Source organism: Rousettus aegyptiacus, unplaced genomic scaffold (genome assembly GCF_014176215.1).
Source record: "Rousettus aegyptiacus isolate mRouAeg1 unplaced genomic scaffold, mRouAeg1.p scaffold_m13_p_6, whole genome shotgun sequence".
NCBI classification, from domain to species: domain Eukaryota; kingdom Metazoa; phylum Chordata; class Mammalia; order Chiroptera; family Pteropodidae; genus Rousettus; species Rousettus aegyptiacus.
The window spans coordinates 37194534-37212730 of NW_023416309.1; the positions used below are offsets into that span (position 1 = coordinate 37194534).

Sequence of the window (18197 nt, forward strand, 5' to 3'; positions counted from 1 at the left end):
GAAAGCATATGACAAAAGCTTCACGACACTAAATTTGGCAATGATTTCTTGCACCTGGCACCAAAGGCACAGGTAACAAAAGAAAAAAGAGACAAAAGGGACTTCATGAAAATATTTACATTTTGTGCATCAAGACACTATCAACAATTGGGGGCGGGGTGAGTATTTAATAGGGACAGAGTGTCAATTCGGCAAGATGGAAAGTTCTAGAGATGATGGTGATAACAGGTGCTCAATACTGAATGTAATGCCACTGAATTACACATTTAACAATGGTTAGCATGGTAAAAAAAAAAAAAAAAAAGACACTGTCAACAGAATAAAATGGCAACCCACAGAATGAGAGGAAATATCTGCGTGTCACATATCTGAAAAGGGATTAACATTCAGAATATATAAAGAGCTAAAATTCAACAACAATGAAATAAAAAATTCCAATTAAAAAATGAGCCAAAGACTTAAAGACCATTTCTCCAAAGGCAATATACAAATAGGCAGCAAGCACATGAAAAGATACTCAACATCACTAATCATTAGGGAATACAAATCAAAACTACAATGAGATACCACCTTATACCCAGTAGCATAGGATGGATGGATGGATGGATGGACGGACGGATGGACAGATACATAGAGAGAGAGAGAGAGAGAGAGAGAGAGAGAGAGAGAGAGAGAGAGAGAGAGAGGGAGAAAGAGATCGGGAGAAGGAAATAATAAGTGTTGGCGAGAATGTGAAGAAATGGAAGCCCTTATGTACTTTTGATGGTAATATAAGATGGTACAGCCACTATGAAAAACAGTATGGCAATTCTTCAAAAACTTAAAAATAGAATTCCCAAAAGAATTGAAGCCAGAGTCTCAAAAAGATATTTGTTTTTCAGTATGGAGTTTCCTCAAAAAACAAAGAATTTCATCTACCATACGATCCAGCAATACCTCTATTGGGTATAAACCCCAAAGACTTAAAAAATCATATCCATAAAGATATTTGCACACCAGTGTTCATAGCAACATTATTCACAGTGGCAGGACATGGAAGCAACCGAAGTGTCCTACGATAGATGATTGGCTAAAGAAGCTGTGGTACATACATACAATGGAATATTACTCAGCCATAAAAAGAGATGAAAGACAGCCATTTGCAACAACATGGATGAACCTCAAGATAATCATGCTAAGTAAAATAAGCCAGGCAGAAAAAGTTGAAAATCACATTATATCACTTATATGTGGGATATAAACCTAAAAGCAACAAAGGAATAGGACAAACAAACAGAGACTCATGGACATGGACTATACACTAGTGGTTACCAGAGGGTAGGGTGTCAGGGAGGAGGGTTAAGATGGGGTAAAGCGGGTCAAATTTAGGGGGCTAGGGAGAGGGTGAAGTGGGTAAAGGAGATCAAATATACAGTAGCTGAAGGAAACTGGACTTTGGGTGGTAAACACACAATAGAATATACAGATGTTAAATTACAATGAACACCTGAAAATTATATAATTGTATTAACCACTGTTATCGCAATAAACTTAATTTTTTTAAAAAAGATTTTTTAAAAATAAAAATAACACCTATGTTCATAGTAACATTATTCACAAGAGCTAAAATGTAAAGCAACCCTAGTGTTTTTGATGGATGAATGGATAAAGCCAAATGTTGTATAGACAGAGACTGGAATATCATCCAGCCCTAAAAAGGAAAGAAATTCTGACATATGCTACAACATGGACGAACCTTGAAAACATTAAGGTGAAATAAGCCGATCACAAAAGGGAAATTCTGTATGATTCCATTTATGTGAGGTATTTAAGAGCAGTCGAAAATCATGAGAAAGAAAGCAGAACGGTAGCTGCTGGGGCCGACAGGAAGAGGAAAATGGGGAGCTACTGTTTAATGCATCTAGAGTTTCGATCTTACAAAACGAAGAGTTCTGGAGATGGATGACGGTGATCACTACACAACTACATGAAGGTTATTAATGTCACTGAACACTTAAAAATGGTTAAGATGGTAAATTTTGTCATGTGTATTTTACCGCAATTAAAAAAAAAAAAAAATTGGAGGGAAAAAAAAAGGAACCAGAACTGGATGGCCTTAAAACTTCTCAGCCTTTCCAGATGGCAAACGATACTAGAATTAAGAAATTCACTATGAGGAAAGTACACTCTAAAGAAAAGGCCAAGGGTATAACTGTGTAACATTTTGCTAAAATCTTACAAACATCAGAAGGTCAGAATATCCAGTCATACACAGGGCCCTTTGAAGAGAGTAAAGGTATGTCTCACATATCTCCTCAAACCAGAGGGCACCTAGGAAGCTTAAAGCTATTGTTCTTCAGCCTTCTCAGCAGGAGATCAGGTAGAGAAGGGGTTTGTCTTCAAAATATTTGTATATGTGGCTTATGTCTAATGGAGTGAATCCCACTGAAATCCACAGAAGACTCACAAATTTCTTAAGAAAATTATGTTGGCAGAAACACTGCTAAGTTTGGACTAAAAAGGACAAACAGTAGAAAATGAAAGGAGGCTGTCAGACCCTCAAAAGTCTACTGGCAGGAAACAGGCAGGATAAAACTACTCAGCAGCCAGCATATATTGCCTTTCATGAAAAAGGAAGGATAACCCAGATGGTGAAGCCAATTACTCAGGGAGGCACTGCTTACTCAGGGAGGAACAGCGCTACTCACCTTCCAAGTACCTTCCTATATTCCTCTCCACCTTGGTTGTTCCCTCTGGGTCTGCCATTGACTAATCTGCTTCCCTGTCCCAGTCAGGGGCCTTTCTTATCTAGTCATCAGTTATCTCTATAGCCCTGCTTAGGATCCTACCTTGCTCCATTCTCCTGGTCCAATTATCCCCCAAATCCCATCCCTTACTTACCTTAAAAAGTTTCTGGGAGTGTTTAATCATAAAAGCCATCCCATTGTTTAACTTTGTGATATTCTCTTGAAGATCATTTGCAGTGACCTACTCAGAGGAAAAGAAACCAAAAAAGGGGGATTAAGAGCTGAGAAATAGAAGGCAGGCACTCCATTTACTCACCAACAAGCTTATTCTTTAAAAGGTATGATATCGAGTTTCTGTCCTAACAAAGGTGCCTCTCATACAATGTTTAATTCTAGAAAGGCTTTTTGGTCCAGATTTCCAGTGGAATGATATAATCTAGGGAGAACCATGTGTCCCTGAAGTGACCAGGAAATTCTTGAGAACCAGTCTTCATTTCCTAATTGTTTGAGAATTAGACATGCAAGCAGAATTGCTTAAGAAGATCTAGTCTGGGAAAAGACCAAAGAACAGAATCTGTACCAAATGCCAAGGACATTGCCTTTTCAGAGAAACAGGAGTTTCTCCAAAGATGAAAGAGAACTGTCACTACTAATTGATACCAAAAGGTGACATCTGTTTCTTAAAAACACAGTCAAATGGTCATTGATTCTGTTCTCTTGTTTCTCCTGCCTCTTTTTAAGTACTTCAGCATCTCTATTATCCCAAAGCCCTCATCCTCAACATGTACCTTTGTTAATTTTTGCTTTTAATATGACCTCTTAAATATTTCCCTTTATAGGCACAGATTATTCACTCCTTTTTCACAGTTTCTCTTAGCTGGCCCTAAAATCCTTGCATTATGAAGTTTGATCTCCTTAATATGGACAAATGTTGGTGTGTCCTTCTCCTCTCACCACCCAACCATCCACCCACCCCCTAACCCTCATCCCTACCACCTACCACCCTTTCTCTGGGTAGAGGCTCCTCCTGACCCAGAACTTCATATTATTCTTCCATGAGTTACTTGTTAGGTAAAATGTACCACATAACCTTCTCCTTTACCTTCCTTTTCTCATTTCTTTTAATCCCCAAACTTTTATAAGTCACCATATCCTATCTATTTCTGTTATCTTTCCAGTTACCTTGTCAGGTAAACGACAAAGGCACTATTATGCCCAGTTTAGAGGAGGAGCCTAAACATAGAAAGTATAAAGAACACAGGTCATAACTGGTTTGCAGCTTCCAACAGAGGTATCCTGGCTCTCAATTCCATCAGACAGTAAAACTTAAATTATGAATGGACAGGAACATAAAACTATGTGCCTCCAGGTCAAGAATTAGTTCTAAAGACTTTAGATAATTTATTTCTCATGTAAGTCACTGAGAAGGCCAGGCTTTTAGTAAAAAGAAGCGCTTTCGGCTTTATCCAAGGAGAGACTATCTACAGGAAATAGAAAAGTTAGGACAAAGTAGGATTGTTCTATGTGTCATCTTATCTAAAAGCTTAGTGACATTATCCTGTAAGATCATTTAGCTCTGCCTAAATTTATACTGTGCAATCTTCAGAAATGAATTTTATTTCCTAAGATGGCTTTTGTGTTAAGAAAAAAATTCACATTGATCAGCCAAAATGACTATTCTAATTTATTCAGCGGTTATAATTTTCCACTAAGAGTTTCCACTAATAAATTGCCATTTAGGCATATCCAAGATTGATTATAAGTGAGGTTAACAGGAATTGACCCCCTCAGGTTTAATGACTCTTAAATGAACTAATAAAGTAAGTTCCTAAACTTGTAAAGCTGAAGACTAGACCTTGGACCCTTGATAACCTCACCAAGGTACCATCACAGGATGAGGCCCAGCCCAAGAAAACCTAGCAGTCTTTATTCTTCCCCTCAACACTCACATTTTTTGGCCACAGGACATGGGGTGCAAACATAAGGGCAAGGTTATAGGCAGACATTTTATTCTTGTCTTGTTTCTTTGCTGTTTGGTACAGGAGATCGAGCAATAACTTCAGCAAGTTACGATTGGGTGGAGGAAGAATGAGGAAGAGTAACTGAAGAGCCTCAATCTGCCGTTCCTTATCTGGTATATTGGTTTTGTTTCCTTTATCATCAAACTGCATCAAATCTTGAGGGCAATAGAGGTGATTGCAAAGGAAAGAGAAAATACAAGCAAGAAAAAAAAAATCAATGCTCTTACTATTATCCTCCCCTCAACTCCTATCAAAGAAAGACAAAAAAAGAAATCAGGCATAAACAGAGATACAGCAAAATACAATAACAAAATAATGTCAATACAATTCAATAATAAAAAGACAAAAACCTAATCAAAAATGGGAAAAAGACATGAATAAATATTCCTCTAAAGAAGATATACAAATGGCCAAGAAGCATTTATATATTCAGCATCATTAGTTATCAGGAAAATGTAAATCAAAACCACAATGAGATACTACTTCATACCCACTAGTATGACTATAATCAAAAAGATTGACCATAACAAGTGTTGACAAGAATACTGTAAATTAAATCCTCCTGCATTGCTTGTGAAAATGTAAAATAGTACAACCACTTAGGAAAAACAGCTTGACCGTTCCTCAAAAAGTTAAACATAGAGTTACCATATGACTCAGTCATTTCCATTCCTTGTTGTACACCTAAGAGAAATAAAAATATGTCCACACATATCTTTAATAATTCTACCCCTTCACTTTTCCTCGCCCAGATAATTTACTGCTAAAATAAACATGAGAGTGAATTATGCCCTGATAACAGGATAATCTAGGCAGCCTCTCATTGTTTCTCCCCTAACAGACAACATAAATTTTCAATAAAAACAGTCCCCTAGACAACCAGACTTTCAAAGGACACCAATAACCATTTGGGTATAATTCAGATAGACCTGAAAATGATTATGGCATGTTGTTTAAACTGTTGAACTGCCATAAAAATACCAGGTTTAAGAAAGGCAGGTCATACATTCTAGAAACTATTCTTTGTTAACATGAAATCGAAAACAAACTTCTCTTCCAGTTATCAGCAAGGCATATCAAATGCTACAACTCTGCCGCACCTCAATATGATTTCAAAGAACAGTGACTCACGGGGTAGTGGAAGGGAGGATTTCAAATATTGCACTAAATTAACTCAATAGGAAAGCAAACAGAAAAAGCATTCTTCATGTCAACCCTTATAAAAAGCTAAACCCATCCATATTTTCTATATCTTTTTCAAAGATTCGACCACTTTCTCTTCAAAATAATTATAGTTACATAACATTCCAATAATATTTACTCATTTGTATCATCTGGATTGTTACTGAAAATGCTAAAAAAAATCTAATCTTAGATTTCAGAAATTCAAACTTAATTTTTTTAAGTAGTAAAAAATATTCAAAGGGAAAAAATCTCATATTCATTTTCCTTAAAATCAGAAGCAACAGGAAAATGCTCAAGGGCAGAAAAAGAAGTAGTAAATGCAGTATGGATTTTGATGTTGTATTTACTTAAGAGTATAAAGCAGCACAACAGCTATGCAGTTTAAGAATGAATTCCCTATCACATAGGCATAAAGGAGAATGAAGAAACTATGTATGAGGTGAAAATGGAACATTCTCCAAGATACATTAAGTAAAAAAAGCAAACCACTGAATCATGTATATAATAGCCTATCATTACATTAAAAAAAGAGAAAATAAATATATGTAATTATCTGTAAGTGTATAAAATGTTTTTGGAAGGATACATTAGAAATCATAGCATTGGTTGCCTCTAGGAAGAAAAGCTGAGTGCTGGGGAACAAAGGTGGGAGAGAGGCTTTTCACTGCATACTCTTTTGAACCCTTTGAATTTCAACCATATCATTGTATTGCCTTTTTAGAAAATAAACAAAATTATTTTTAAAAAATAAACTTCCAAGAGTAGAAATGATCTCAAATGACGAATAACACTTAGCAAAACCTCGAACCCAGGCAAAAGTACCAAACCTACAAATCACTCAGGTATGTGAATCAATCCAACAAAAAGCATACATTTATTGAGCAACTAAAATATTCAAAGCACTATGTGAGAATCCATCAGGGATACGAAAATAAATAAAACCCAGACTGTATCTTCAAAGGAACTAATTTAGCAAGAGAAACATGTGATTAATAAATCAAACTTAGCTGGCCAATATCTTTGAGTACCCAGAGAAGTCCAGAAATATCATGAAGTCTTAACCAATATTAGCAGGAGTATTGCTGTGGGTTAGTTACAAACAACAGAAAATCTCCTTCTCACCTCCTATACTCACCAGCAATTTTGAGGTGTGCATGAAAATGTTTATGTGTCAGCAGGGGCTCAGGTAACTCTCCCAGAAACATCTTCAGCAAGGTGGCAACATCATTTGAGTGAAATTCCCCTGATTCCAAGTCAATATCAGTTCCATTATTGAGAGCATCCCTTAAAATCTGCTGTCGGACACTATTCCCTGGTACTCTAAACAAACCTTCTACTCGTAAATCTGTTTAGCAAGGAAGAAAACAGAGGGCATGCAAAAAAGAAGCAAAAAGAGAGAGGATGATTAAAATAAGTCATTCAACAGGCTACTTTACTCTTGTAAGGCTCCTTAAAAAGACCTTGCAGGAAGTTTTTGCCTTTTTTCCCACTCATTTAGAACCCACTATACCCTGAGAAGACATATCTGAATATCCCTGAGTACCTGGAGATCTCCCAGAGAAGCGGTGGTCTACCCAGGAGTCATTCAACTTCCTGAGGCATATCTAGGGACTGAATTTAACCTAAACAATTGAAATAAGCTTGAAAAATAAGTTGAAAGAAAAGCCGAATCTCCCTGAAGCCCTCTTCTCTTCAGCTATCTGAGACTTGGTTTGAAGGAACTGAGTTGTCTGTGGAGATTTGTTGTTGCTCCTATTAATGGTTTCCCAGCCCAAAATGAATCTAGGGTCTCTGCGTTGCCCCAGGAATTGGAATCCTAACCTGTCAGATCATCTTTCAGTCTCAGATTCCCAGAAGATTAGGATCATCCCAACTAAACTATGCTTCCCTCCCAACTAAGCTAATCTAAGAGGACAAAAAGTTGGGATACATACTTTTGGTTTGCTCTGGAAGAAGTGTGAAAGTTCATGTTTTCAGCTTAGGTACATAATTTATCTTAATACAACTTCCTAATTGAGGAGACCAAGTTCAAATGCTTACAGGGCCAAGCAGGTAACGGTAAATGAATAAAAGGAACCATAACAAACTGGAGAACACATACTACACTCTAGTTAATCGTGTCAAAGTGGCAACGAGGCTCAAGGATGCTAAATCTTCCTATCATCTCAAGAAATTGAAAACCTGAACTTTCTCCATTTTAAAACACTGATAATTAATTTGATTTTTAATTAATCATTTGCCAAACAAATAAAATATGAATATAGATGAATCAAGCCCTTCGGCTGCCAGTTTACTACCTCTGCTTTAGTTCTTTGCACAGTGTCTCACATAGAATAAACCATAACTAAGTATTTGTGCTGAATTTATCAAAGCATCATCTAATGCCACACATTTCACATACACTCAGCTATGCCAAACACTTAGAGCAAGGACATAACCAGCATGACTACTAAAAAATGAATGGGAATCCAGTGAAGAGTATATTTTAACTATAGAATTCTAGAGATAAAAAGTAACTTTGGTGATAAATCATTCTCCCTTAAGTAAATGTTGATTCTTTAGGGACAATTTTTTCAGGAAAAAAAAACGTATAAGTCAAGAGGAAATTGTGATTTCATAGACACTATCTAATTTATATACATCTTTGAGAATAAAAAAAATATCAATACGAGATAAAATTTAAAAAGAAATATATTTAGAAACATGCCACCTAAAATTATTACTGATTGGTGTCTTTGTTGATGGTTAATTGGCACCTACTAACTGAAGGATGTTAGCTCTCAAAAGAAAACTGACAATTCTTTATTAATGAACAATAAAATTTCAAGTAGTCTTACTTTTGTGTAAATACTCAATCAGTTGGTATATCTGGGCAATGCCTTCTTCCGTCAGTGGGGATCCAAATACTACTCCTTTTTCTAAAAAAAAAAAAAAAAAGATACAATAGGAGGGGACTATATTTTCTACAAATAATGTAAAATTGCCATAATGAAAACCATTCAAGCATTCTATATTACAGTTCAGCAAATGTCTTCACAAGGTCAGAAAACAAAATCCTGAGAGCTAGAAATGTACCAGAGAATACAATCAAAACAACTCTCAGTCAACTCTCTGCAAATTTAATATTAGATCGTAGGTTCCCTGAAGGTAAAGACCATCTTATTTAAGTAACAATACCAAAAATTTTGATATTTAATTTAAAAACAAACAAACAAAAACTTAGAGTGATGATTCTCAAAGCCTGACAGATTATCTACTGGAATTGGTACAGGGTCTGATATATGTTACAATATTTAAAGTTTTTGCTACCTTAATGATTTTCTTACATTTTAATAAAATAAAACAGTACCTCTTTAATATCTTATCAAAAGCAATGCTATAACATATAGCAAAAGTCTTTCTGGGAAGACTTTTTTGGGTGATTTGTAGGTATTTGCCTTATTGAAGCAGTCCATGAAAGGAAAACATTTGAGAACTAACTACTGCACTAAAAAAATGTTAAAACTTTCTTTACCATACTCTCTAGTTGTGTAACTTTGATTTTTTTTTAATATTATTTTAGAACGGTACTAATAGGACATGAAAATCAAGGTGCCCCTAGTAACTACTTAACCTAATGATATCATCTCTCAGGAATTAATATATTTGCTTTAGTTTATCTAGACTTGTTTTTCTAATTTTTGTTAAAATTACTTAAGGTTTTCCTACTTATGAAAATTTTTTAAATGACAAAAAATGCTTTACAGTATTAGCAACTCCTCAATGAACATGCAGATGTAAAGAGTAAAGCCCAGGGAACAGCTGAGGCATGCCCACCCTTCACAGACACGTCTCCTACCCTTTCGCTTGAGAGACATTAGGGACCTGAAGAATCCTGATGCTGGGCCGGCCCCACCAGGCAACTTAAGGTCCACTTCTCCCATCAGCTGAGCCAACTCAGTTCCAGGTAAATCGATGAGCCTTGTGATATTGCTGACCACCAACTCAGTGAACACCTCAGGTCTCTCATGCCGGAGTTTCTCCACAAAAAAGTCAGGATTGAAGATAATAGGCTGACCTCGAAGGGAAGAGTCATTGCAAATAACAAAATTGCAGATGGCATCACTGAAAAAAATTGAAACAGAAGAATCTTTGGGGGGATCATTTTAGTATGTGTTTCTTATGCCCTCTCAGCCATATAATTATTCACTCTTTCTGTGGATTAATCTACGTAATGGTCTTTTCAAAAACCTAATCCTGAATCTGCTGACTGCTGGAAAAAAAAAAACAATTTGGGCTTGTTGCTGTTTAAGCTATACCCACCTAGATGCTCAGGAATTTAGTTTAGAGAAAAGACACCAGATAGCCTCTATGATATGATCTGAATTTGCCTCTTAATTCCAGGCAGATACCATAGGAAGATGGAGATCTTTACAGCCTCCCAAATCTAATAGCATAATAGTATTGGTAGTCACATAGACCACATTTCCTTATTAAAAGTTTAACCTGGAATTACCACTGTTAAATGCTTATAAAACATCGGACCTGAAGCTGTTCCCCCTAACAGCAATGCATAATCATTAAAATAAGGCTTTCTTGGGAATACAGCCAGTACTATACAGTACTTCCCATGCAGTGATCAACTGCTGACGGCACCACTTCAGGCTAGTTTCAAGTAGCACAGAAACCATGTAACAGTAAGCATGATACTATTTAAGAGCTAAATTAACTATATCTAAATAGTGTAATAGATATTTTGAAGTCAATTATCCACAGTGTTCTTTGGTTCCTGGGTCCCTACACAGGCAGGTACTTCCTTGTAATCAACCCTCTTTAACTGAGCCAGGCACCCTTGAATTCTGTTCCTCATAATCAAAAAGACTTCACTAGAATGAAATGCACAGGTACATGAAATAGATATTAATTAGGCCTTGCTCAGGTCAAGAAATGGGTTTTATTTTAAAATCCTTTAATTCTGGATGTCTCTGGCCCCTCATCTAAGTCCAGAGTCTCCTCTGACAGATTCTTCCTAAGGCACTTGGAAAAATTCTGTAGTGTTTTGTTTTAAATTTCACTCTTCTAACACAGTAATACTCAGCAGATATGTTCTGTTGTTGGCTCCTGACCTTAGCTGGTTTTCCACTCCTACATTACTTTTAGGTTATACTTCTGGCAAAGTTCCTTTGACTCTCAGAAATATTTCTTTCCTTATTCTTTGTTTCTAAACACCTAGCTATTGTATTCTTTTTTACTTTTAATATGTTCCATATAAGAACTATATTATTCCATCTGTTGGAGCAGACCCATCACTGCTTGTTTATACCCATTACCAATTATCTCTAATGATTTGTTCTCATTCTTTTCATATAAAGTCATCTATTATATAACCAGTGAATAGATATAACACAAGCCAAAAAGTGTAAGTCATCACATCTGTGAGTCAAAGTCAAAATTCCCTGACTCATACATACTCTAAATAAAAACAATCACAACTTAAGTCTTCCATGACACTCTGGGTACCAAAGCACTGTTCCAGGAAAAATGACTGCTCTAAATATTAAATATAACTAATCTATAACACAGTTTGCCAATACTTCATGGATAATTTTTAATAATGGTATAATGAAAACAAGGCATGGGTAAACTTAAAAATTCACCTCTACTTCCTTGAAAAATTATTACACAATTGAAATCAACAGCCCAAATCTTCAGTTGGTGGCTACAAATTCCTTTTTTTCTCTAAAATGGTAATATAAGAATTCACATAAAAATTAAAAATTATGAATGTGTGTTCTCAAGCCAAAAACTCATTAAAGAGAAATTAAAATGCTTGTTTCCTTGGCTTTTTTACATACTAAAATAGGTTGTTTTTCTTGTATAAATTTAAAGATGCCAACTATAAGCCTATTAAAATCAAAAGCAACTTTATCCTAAATTGTTCACAAAGCCTCTTTTTTTAGTCAGCTTACTTCAGTCAAAAAGTAAAAGTCAAAATGAAAATATTGTTTATAATCACTGTCACTGAGAAAGTACTACTCTACACAGAGCCAGAAAATCATGAAATGTGTTAGCAATGAAGAGTCTTATCATTTATCAGATCTAAACTATCATTTTATGGATTTCACATCCCTTTTAATTCTGAAAAACAGATTTCAGATCAAATTAGTTTTAACACATAAATGTACATGAATAACATCCATTATATTCCCGAAGTAAAAACACATATTCATATATAACCTCCAGACCTTTATTTTATTAATATCCAGAGCAAGGCTCAACTAAGATTCTAAAATTTACATCACAGTTGACCCTCCAGCATTAAACTGGATCAAATACACAAGTGAGAAAGGAGTTAGAAGTACAAAGCCCTAGCTACATCATTTCTCAAGAGAATCCTTTCTATCTGGCCTCACCCCCAAGTCTGCTCCCTCCTAAATAGGTAAAATAGGTAGAAGAATAAATAAGTTCAAGGCTGCCCCTACCTATTCACAAGAAATACAAAAAAAAAAAAAAGATACCTTGGGGGTCCTAATACACAAGTAACAAACAATCTCAGTTTCTTTTCCCCTTCTGCTTTTTCTCCCCTTCCTGATCATAATCATTCACTGTTGTTTTAGCCCACTTAAATCTCTCTTTTTTTTAACAGTAGGAAAAAAAAGTTTTATTAGAATGGAAAGTACATTTCCAGACATGGAAGTGGGCCTGAGCAAGAGAAGCATAGCTCAAGAGGCCCCACTTAAATTTCTTTGACCTAGTTTTTTCTTCTCTTTCTCACTTTTTCTGAGTGGAGAATCTGGCAAGACAATGTAAGGGAGAAAACGGGTTAAAAAAGAAGTAAAATGGAAGCTGAGAGATGGAAAAACAGATATAATGGGTTATGTTTTTAAATTATCCCCACATTACAAAGCCTGCTAATCTCTTTCCACAGAATATACAAAACCACAATATAAAGCTGAGAATATCAAGAATCATAGCTAAGAATTTAAGAGAATTCTAGGACTAAAGAAAAAATTGCTATATTTAAGCAAAAACAACTTCCTACTCTACAGTATCTTATTTTAAAGTAAATTCTAATAAGTTTGCTCACATTCAAGAAAAATAAATAAATTTCTTACATAAGTGCTGAAAGCTTCTGATGAGGCATTGGTAAATTGAAGAGACAGGAAAAAAGCTTTCTCCTTGTTTATGGTGACAAAGGAACCCTCCTTTCCCTTCCCCATCACAGCCTACACAAATTCCAGGCATTTTAGAGGACACAAGGGCACATTATGGGGCCTGAAAGGCGGTACTTATTAACACTCATCTGCAAGTGGGAACAAAACAGAAATTAAATACTGGACTACTTAATTGTATTTGCCGACGCACAGATGAAGCTCAACAGTAGCCTCCCATTACACAGAAAGTTGTATTAGATGAAACAATCACATAATATAATAGTATAAGGACAAGTAGTTTATAATATGGAGGGAAAGGTTATCCCTACCTCACATCATACACACACACAAATTAAATTCCAGACAGAATAAAGTAAATATGGAAAGCCAAACTTTAAATCAGAGTGGAAGAGAAACTTTTCACTGTATGCTCTTATACTTTCTATATTTTTGATTCATGTGAACATATTATCCAATTATAATAAATAAATTTAAGACTTTAAAAGTAATAATAAAAGCCAAACTAAAAAAAAAAAATCTATCATGCATATAAAAGGATTAGTACTCGGAATTTATCAGTATGCCTAAAATTTATAAGAAAAATATACTGAACTCAATAGAAAATTAGTCAAAGGATCTGATTAAGTAATTCATAAAGGAAGGAACCTAAATGACTAATTAACATGAAAAGAATTTCAACTTTAGAAACTATCATGGTAAAACAAATTAAAAATGGTACCTTTCCCCATCCATCATTTTGGCAAAGACTATCAGATTCAGGCGACGTCTTTTTATTCCTAGTTCAATAAGTTATTTACTTATTTACTTATTCATAATCATGAGTCAGTGCTTAACTTTCACAAGTATTTTTTGCATCTATTGATCATATGATTTTTCTCCTTTATTTCATTAATGTGGTAAATACTGATTAATTTTTTAATATTACACCGACCTTGTATTTTTGGAACAAACCCAATGTTGTTACAATGTATTATCGTTTTTATATGTTTAATTTAATTTGTTAATAGTTTGTTTAGGTTTCTTCATATACATTCATAAGAGAGACTGTCATGGAATTGTCCTATCTTGTATTGCCTTCATTAGGTTTTGTATTAACATTGTGCTGGCCTTATAATGTTGGGGAGTGTGTCTTATTTTCCTATTTTCCAAAAATGTTTATGTGAGATTGTTGTTATTTCTTCTTTAAATGTTTAATCAAATAGGCTGATGAAACCATCTGGACCTAGAGTTTCCTTTGTGAGGTTTTAAGTTATATATTCAACTTACATTGTGTTATAGGGCTATTCAAATTTTCTATTCCTTCTTGTATTAATTTTGGTAAGTTATACATTTCAATGAATTCGTCCATTTCACATAAATGTTCAAATTTTATTGGCATGAGTTTGTTTATAACATCCTCTTAGGAACTTTTAAACATGTGTAAGTTCCATAGTGATGTCTCCCTCTTTGTTCCTGATATTGGTAATTTATGATTTCTCTATTTTTAAATTCATAAATCTTATTAGAGGTTTATCAATTTTATTAGCTTTGTCAAGTTTCCAGCTTTTGACTTTGCTCAATTCCTCAACAATGCTTGTTGCTTATTTCATTAATTTCTGCTCTTGTCTTTATTACTTCCTTTTTTCTACTTTCTTTACTGGATTCAGAATAAAGGCAGCACTGCAAATCGATGGAGCTTCTCACTAAATGGTGTTGGGACACTTGAACATCCATAGAAGGAAAAAATGAAAATCAACTCTTATACTATACATAAGTGAATTGTAGCTCTAAAGGTGAAGAGCAAAACAATAACAATAAAACTACTAGAATATAAAGTAGAAGAATATATTCTTAAACTCAAGGTAGGGAAATAATTTTTTAAAAACATAAGAAATATTAACAATAAAGATTAATGCATATAATTTCATTAAAATAAGAACTCATATTCTTTAAAAGACATCATTAAGAAAGTGAAAAAGCAAACCACAGAGAGTGGGGGAATATATCTGCAATATATATAGCAAAAAAATGCCTCATATCCTATTATATTAAAAATTCCTACTAATTGATAAGAAAATAAGAAACAATAATGACCCGACAGATAAACTTGCATGAGATTTCAATAAAATCTCACTTTAAAAAAAGAACAAGCCGATCCTGTCTGATCTCAGAAGCTAAGCAGGGTCGGACCACCTAAGACGACTAGGTGCTGTAGGCGTAAATAAAATAAAGTAAAATATAATATAATATAATATAATATAATATAATATAATATAATATAATAAAAAAATAAGGTATTGTAAGTTGACAAGGTCCTTGAAATCTATGAGGTCAACCAGGAGTTGCCTCACCTAAAAAAAAAATTTAATTTAATTTAATTTTTTAAAAAAAGGAATAGCCAAATGGCCAATATATTCATGGAAACTAACTGCTCAGTATCATTAGATTATCAAGGAAATGTAAATTAAAAAACAATATTATCCAACAGAATGGCTAAAATTAAAGAGATTGACATTACTGAGGTTTAGAGAAAGTTAACAGTAATTCTTTCATATTGATAGTGTGGCTACAAGTTGGTAGAACTATTTTAGAACAATGGTTGGCCTTATCTACTAAAGTTAAGCAAAAAGGTACCCAGTGACCCAGCAATTCTACTCCATGACTAAAATGTGCAGCCTCATGTTCACCAAAAATCATAAACAAGAATGTTAAACAAAGTTTTAATTTCTAAACAATCAAAAGGGAAGCAAAATGTCCAGCAGGATGGTTTACAAATTGTGGCATATATAATGGCATATCTTACAGTAATGAAAATGAACAAATTCCAGTTGCATGTACCATCAAAGCTGAATCTCATATAATGATGAACAATATTAGTAATACACAGAGATGATGACTTACTATATAATGTCATTGACATCAAATTTTAAAAACAGATAAAACAATAGTGTTTAGAGATACCTGCTTAAATGGCAACATTATAAAGAGAAGCAAAGACATATTTACCAAAAATTTAGGATAACTGTTACCTTTGGGGGTTAGTAAGTAAGAGCAGGCATGAGAGCATGAGGGGAGTTTCTAGGATGCTAGCAATGTTCTTCTGATAAATCATTGAGCTATGGGGAAAAAGGAAGGATTCATTTGAAGTAAATATCGTAAATATTCGATTTGTTGAGATGGATAATAGGAAAAGAATTTTGATTAAATAATTCTATATATTTGTATGTATAGTATCTTTCATGACAAAATTTTTTAAGAAATCAAGTAGTTTTGACCTAAATTTTGCTATAACTTTATGTAAATATCACAGAAAATCAAAGTATATACAAGTGAATTTCCTTACCATAAAAGTTTTTGCACAGGTGGCCAGAACCAGGAGAAGTAGTAGTTAGGTATGCGGGCATACAGAGATAGCAAAGGGCTCCAGTATTTAAATACATATACTAATCAACTATCCCAAAGAGTGATAGTGGCAAGACCTATCCCTTAAAAATGGTAATTTTTTTTTGATATAAATGTTTTTTTAGTTGAATTTTAAATATTACTCAGATTTTCAATATTTTTTATTATGGTGACTTTAGTTAACAAAATTCAGTAAATTTCAGGTGCACAATTTAGCAGGAAGGCATACACACACATACACACACACACACACACATATACATATATATGTGGCATTGCGTGTTCACTGCCCATAGTTAGATTTCTTTCTGTCACCACATATTTGACCCCTTTTACCCTGTCTACCTCCTTCCTCCTCCCACCCCACTATCTTCTGGTAACTACTAGTCTATTGTCCATGTCCATGAATCTCAGTTTATTTGTCCTGTTCCTTTGTTGTTTTTAGGTTTATATCCCGCATATAAGTGATATCATGTGATTTTCAACTTTTTGTGTCTGGCTTATTTCGCTTAGCATGATTGTCTCAAAGTCCATCCACATTGTTGCAAATAGCAGTATTGCATCTCTCCTTATAGCTGGGTAACATTTCATATATATTTACCACAGCTTCTTTATCCAATCATCTATTGTAGGACATTTAGGTTGCTTCCATGTCCTGGCCACTGTGAATAATGCTGCTATACGAACATCGGTGTGCAAATATCTTTTTGGATATGGGTTTTCAAGTCTTTGAGGTAAATACCCAGTAGATGGATTGCTGGATCATATATGGTAGGTCAATTCTTAGTTTTTTGAGGAACTTCCATACTGTTTTCCATAGCGGCTGTACCAATTTGCAGTGCCACCAGCAGTGTATGAGGGTAAGGATAATTTTTAAAACCTATTTATAGTCTGCAATGATTACTTTGACCACTAGATGGAATCCTACATGAAAAGTGATATGCTTAGTGAAGACTGGAAACAAAACCCACAGCTAAAAAATCAGTTACAGAAAAATGAAACGCAAGTGCTCTTGAGGCATATTGAACCCATGAATCTGCAAAATCCAAGGCAGTAGAGAAAAAAAACAACTGTATCCTGCAGATGTACCTTTGGCTACTACCAAAACTGCATACCCATAAAACTAAATGTTTCTTCTCTAGTGAATTGCTTAACTTGATTTGTTCTCCAAGAACCAAAACCTTGGCAACATCAAAATATGAGCTATATTTAAAGTTGTCAAAACCTGACTTACCACCCCGAGAGAAGTATGCCCTCTCTTATTGCTTTCTCAACCCTCTGAAGCATGGCTCAGAAACATGGCTTTAAATGTGTCACTTTATAGGAGAACTGTTAGATAGGATGCATACAAGTATTAAGCACAAGGCTGTTATTCTTCCTTTTTCCACATACCAAATTCAAACTGGTATCATGAAAGATACACATAAAGAAAAAGGATAAAATAGGCCCTATGTGCCCAAGCTAGTAGGGTTTTCTTTTTTTAATAACAAAACAAGTTCGAAGTTGATAAATAGTACCATAAAATCTCAAGGAACAATAACCAATTTTTTAGACAAAAATTTTGAAACATTTACATCTTAAGGCCTGGTCTTAAGAGTAGCTGTGCAAGGTTTTGTAATATCAAACTCTTATCTGTAATTTAGATTCCAATAGCCTATAAAATATATTTGGTCATTATATTTGATCTCAGCTTTTACTAATTTCAAACCACTAGAGCACCTTAATCTGAC

General features: G+C 34.5%; 1 protein-coding gene across 3 annotated transcripts in view; it reads right to left on the reverse strand.

Moving 5' to 3' along the window:
• Nucleotides 1–18197, reverse strand: part of ARHGAP19 (Rho GTPase activating protein 19) — a 59196-nt gene that overhangs the window by 17356 nt on the left and 23643 nt on the right. For all 3 annotated transcript variants that reach the window (XR_001599310.2, XM_016164205.2, XM_016164203.2), the window contains exons 2-6: nucleotides 9771–10036; nucleotides 8770–8850; nucleotides 7068–7277; nucleotides 4676–4902; nucleotides 2881–2967 (exon numbers count right to left, since the gene is read on the reverse strand). Coding sequence is in view for 2 of the 3 variants with exons in the window: in XM_016164203.2 (XP_016019689.2) it covers nucleotides 2881–2967; nucleotides 4676–4902; nucleotides 7068–7277; nucleotides 8770–8850; nucleotides 9771–10036 (871 nt within the window). In the remaining variant the exon portion in view is untranslated. The remainder of the gene's footprint in view (nucleotides 1–2880; nucleotides 2968–4675; nucleotides 4903–7067; nucleotides 7278–8769; nucleotides 8851–9770; nucleotides 10037–18197) is intronic.